The 4,869-nt window shown below is 41.2% G+C and overlaps 1 protein-coding gene across 1 annotated transcript; it reads right to left on the reverse strand.

Annotated features, from left to right (window-relative positions):
• Nucleotides 1-2,648: 2,648 nt before the first annotated feature.
• Nucleotides 2,649-3,617, reverse strand: LOC101096784 (olfactory receptor 2B11). The gene has a single exon (XM_003980612.3). It carries the CDS (start codon nt 3,615-3,617, stop codon nt 2,649-2,651), a length of 969 nt encoding a protein of 322 aa, XP_003980661.2.
• Nucleotides 3,618-4,869: the final 1,252 nt, after the last annotated feature.

Below are 4,869 nucleotides of genomic sequence, written 5' to 3' on the forward strand. Positions count from 1 at the left end.
ATCCATCCACAGTCTCCTTAACATGGCTATCTTAGGATAGTTAGCCTTCTCACCTGGTGACTTACAGACACAGAAAGAATGTTAATTAGCTGGAAGCTGCTGGATTTCTTATCATCTTGCCTTAGAAGATCTAAAATATCACTTTTGCTCATTCTAATAGTCTTCATATATCACTGCACGGAAGAGAAAATATTTTTAAAATTTTTAATGTTTATTTCTTTTTGAGAGAGAGAGGCAGTGTGCTAGTGGGTGAAGGGCAGAAAGAGAGGGAAACACAGAATCTGAAGCAGGCTCCAGGTTCTGAGCCATCAGCACGAAGCCCAATGCAGAGCTTGAACTTATGAACTGCGAGATCATGACCTGAGCCAAAGTTGGACACTCAACTGACTGAGCCCCCCGGGCACCCCAGAAATAGAAAATACTTTGAGATATCTTTAATCTAGCACCTCTGTTTTGAGAAAAACAGTCCTCAGTCCTCTCAAATGTGTTCTAAAATGAGGTTGGGTTGTGACATAGCTGTGTGTATGAATTGACCCTCTTCAGGGTCATGTCACATTGCTTTCACTGAATTGTGTCTGGACCTGTTCCATTAGGCAAAGTTAGAAGAGAAAGCTCTTATATATTATTATACATGCTCATGAAGTTAGTTCTTTTTATTTTTTTTTACTTTTATTTTTTATTTTTTAAAATTCACATCCAAATTAGCATATAGTGAAACAATGATTTCAGGAGTAGATTCCTTAATCTACTCTACTCTAATCTAATCTAATCTACATGTGTAATGTCCCATTTAGCCCATCTCCCCTCCCACACCCCCTCCAGTAACCCTCTGTTTGTTCTCCATATTTATGAGTCTCTTATGTTTTGTCACCCTCCCTGTTTTTATATTATTTTTGTTTCCCTTCCCTTATGTTCATCTGTTTTGTCTCTTAAAGTCCTCATATGAGTGAAGTCGTATGATTTTTGTCTTTCTCTGACTGACTAACTTCACTTAGCATAATACCCTCCAGTTCCATCCACGTAGTTGCAAATGGCAAGATTTCATTCTTTTTGATTGCCGAGTAATATTCCATTGTATATATATACCACTTCTTCTTTATCCATTCATCCATTGATGGACATGTGGGCTCTTTCCATACTTTGGCTATTGTTGACAGTGCTGCTATAAACATGGGGGTGCATGTGTCCCTTCAAAACAGCACACCTGTATCCCTGGTATAAATGTCTACTAGTGCAACTGCTGGGTCGTAGGGTAGTTCTATTTTTAGTTTTTTGAGGAACCTCCATACTGTTTTCCAGAGTGGCTGCACCAGCTTGCATTCCCAATGAAGTTAGTTTTAAAGGGCTTTTAGCTGTTACCCAGTGGCTGCTCTATGGCAACCCAGGGAAAAATTTCTTTGTGTTTTGGAAATAGGAATAGTCATGGTTCTTTCACAATTCTGAAATCAAATGCTGTAGCTCTGTGATTTATATTTTCTTATTGCCTTTACTCTCAGAAAGACTTCAATTTCCCTTTTGTCCTAATTGTCATACATTTATTATCATTATTATTATTATTAATTATTATTATTATTATTATTATTATTTATTGTCTCTGCTAGGTTATATTAGTATCTGGCATGCTTATGGCAAGGAGGTAAAAATGAGTACATTAAATGTAATAAATACAAAAGGTGACAAAAATGCAAATATAGAGTCCTAGTATCATGACTCTATTCTGCTAAAGGAGGCAGACAATATGGACTTTAGTGCTGGTCTCAGTTCCTAGAGTGGCCATGACCAAGTTATTGCAACCTCTCCAATAGTCCAGTTCTTATACGACAATGGAAAGTTATAAAAGAGCTCACATCATGGGAGTATATTAAATAAGATGGCATACACAAATACACTTAATCTAGTACCTACATCTTGGAAGGCTTCTACAAATGTTACTTGTTACAATGACCTTGAACTTGTTAGTTAAAATTTCATTGTCCCTAACTTTGATTGTATACATATCTTGTATTCTCAAGTCCAGCATTGGCTTTTTAGATAAGATATTATGCTATTTGACTCTAATATAGAGTCTTACACGTTCAAAATAAATATGCTTGCTTTCAGCCAATAGAGTGGAAAACTTTCTATAGAAGAAAACCTGAACTGTAGAAAAAACAACAACAAACACATCACGTAAGTCACAGGAAGAAGAAAGCAATCCCCTTAATTTTGGGAATTTTTTTTAAATTTACATAAAATTTATGGAGATTTAAGTATATGGAGACAAACAAAATTATTATAAGTAATATAAGATTACATTTTAGGTTCATATTATGCACACTTAGGAGTAATGAAAAAGGAAGAGGGAAGATCAGAAAGAAACAAGTGGGAGGGAAAAAAGGGAGCAAGTATTAGGAAAGTAGAAATTAAGTAATTTGACAAAAACTTACTGCACACCAATTGTGTTTAAATGATTCCTAAAAGTATATGGTGTCTTAGAACTAAAGACTATTGGGAGACGTGCGATTTTAGGCACCATGACCACACAGAAGGCAAAATGCTTTGACAGAGGACTTGAGGGGCTCCCAAATGTCTCTAAAAATTTAACTCTGGCTGTGTACTTCTCAATCACACAATACATTTTCCAGGGTTTCTGTAACCAATGGACATTGTCACATCTCAGAGCCTAATCTGCAGAGCCTCCAGATCCTTGACAGGAGCTTTCTCAGGGCTCCCTTTACATCCTTGTTCCTCAGAGTGTAGATAAAAGGATTGAGGGTGGGGGTGATTATGGAATAGAAGAGGGAGATAAACTTGCCCTGTTCTTGGGAGTAGCTGGAAGAGGGTTGCAGGTACATGTAGATGGCTGGCAGGTAGAAGAGGGACACCACCACCAGGTGGGAGGAACAGGTCCCAAAGGCTTTGTGCCTTCCCCTGGAGGATTGGATCCTGAGCACTGTTCGGGCAATGAAGCCATAGGAGAAAAGGATGAGAGCTAGGGGAACCAGCACAAAGAAGGCTACCAGCACAGCCAGTGTGGTATCATTCATGGCTGTGTCAGCACATGACAACTTAATCATGGCTGGCACCTCACAGAAGAAGTTGTTCAGCACCTGCCGCCCACAGAAAGGCAGCTGCACTGTCAGCACTACCTGAACAAGGGAGTTGCCAAAGCCACTGAGCCAGGCCACAGCCACGAGCTGTTGACAGAGAGGACGATGCATGATAACGGCATACCGGAGAGGCTCACAGATGGCCACATAGCGGTCCAGCGCCATAGCAGCCAAGACAATGCACTCAGTGCATCCCAACCAGTGGAAAATTGCATACTGCATTGTGCAGCCACCATAGCTGATGGTCTTACTGGAGCTCCCCATGTTGACCAGCATCTGAGGGACTGTGGTGGTGGTATAGCAGAGGTCGAGGAAGGATAGGTGCCCGAGAAAGATGTACATGGGGCTGTGGAGCTGAGAATCCAGTCGAGACACCAGGATGATAGCAATGTTCCCCAACATGGCCAGAATGTAGGACACCAGGAGGACCACAAAAAGAGGGAGCTCCAGCCATGGCCTGTCAGAAACACCTAGAAGGATGAAGTCTTTAGGGGGTTCCCGCAGAATGCTGTGGTTATGACCTCTCATGTTGAGGCATGTTTTTGGTGCCTGTGATGAGTCAAGAAAGTCAAAGTGAATAAAACCTGAGAGCATGAGATAACTGTCTTCCTCATGCTTGTGCCTGAGCTTTCCTACAGACGTTGCATCCTGTCATCTCCATAGAGACACTGAGACATGGGGAAGTTGGGATCAGGAGGCACAGCACATGCACATGGGTTTTGCTCTGCCTCCTATGCTCTGTGACCTTGATTATGCCATTTAATCTTTCTGAACTTTGATTTCTGCATCTGCGATGCAGGGAGAAAATACTTCCCTCAAATGCAAAGTTTTGGAGATGATAGATCAACATGATGTTTGTGAATGTACACCATAAATGACAATTTTCTTCCAATTTGGTCAAAGTCTGTCATATCTCCCATAACTATCAGAATGTTTGACCTCTCTCTGCAAACTCACTGACAGGCAATTGACTTCTTTCTTAGGTTTTCTTCCTTTGCCCTTTGGAAGTGTTGGTAGGAGGGAGGTGAGAAGTGGCATAAAGCAAGATAGGAACACACTTGACTCACCTACTAAGGCTTGCATCTGTCTCTGTTCATCATGAACAGGTGCTCTTTGGCTTTCTGCACATGCTGGTCTCTCTCCCATGGTCACCCACACATAGACAGCACTATCACTCACTTTGCAGTAAAAAAAAACCCTCAAAACAAGCAAAACACAACACAACACAACACAACATAAAAACAAACAGAAAAAAATCACATACCAAGATCCTTCGAGACCCTGGAGTGAAGGAGTTAAGTCACTGCAGGGGTTGACTTGGTCCAGGCACCTAATAAGACCCCAGAGCATAGGGAGAAAGATATTGCACCCTGTCAGGAACATAGCCCCTGGAGTTGGCTACTGAAGGTTCTGATTGTCTCCAGAGCCAACACTTATTGGGCAGTTTGAGTGACGTTTGGATCTCCCTGTACAACCTCTTTACCAAGCAGCTATTTCCTCTCCTCGTTGGAGCACACAGTTGATTTGATGTCTGGATTATGTATCTTTTAGAAAGCAACTGGATTTCCACCTGCTGATGCATGGGGCCTTTCCACTGAGCTTCATCAGCCCCAACCTCCTACACTCTTTGTAGGACTGTGCACTTTCCGGGATGCAGGGTGGTATAGTCCAGGATGAGACTGAAAAGAAGTTAAATCCTGTGTGTGAGTAATTTATGAAAGATTCATTTTTAGTCCCTTATTTGATACTTTATGCATAGACTATAATATTCATGGAGATC

The sequence above is a fragment of the Felis catus genome, chromosome A1, assembly GCF_018350175.1.
Source record: "Felis catus isolate Fca126 chromosome A1, F.catus_Fca126_mat1.0, whole genome shotgun sequence".
Taxonomy (NCBI): domain Eukaryota; kingdom Metazoa; phylum Chordata; class Mammalia; order Carnivora; family Felidae; genus Felis; species Felis catus.

Excerpts from the sequence above, each read along its gene's own strand:
- LOC101096784 (XM_003980612.3), bottom strand. The coding sequence starts at position 3,617 with ATGAGAGGTCATAACCACAGCATTCTGCGGGAACCCCCTAAAGACTTC.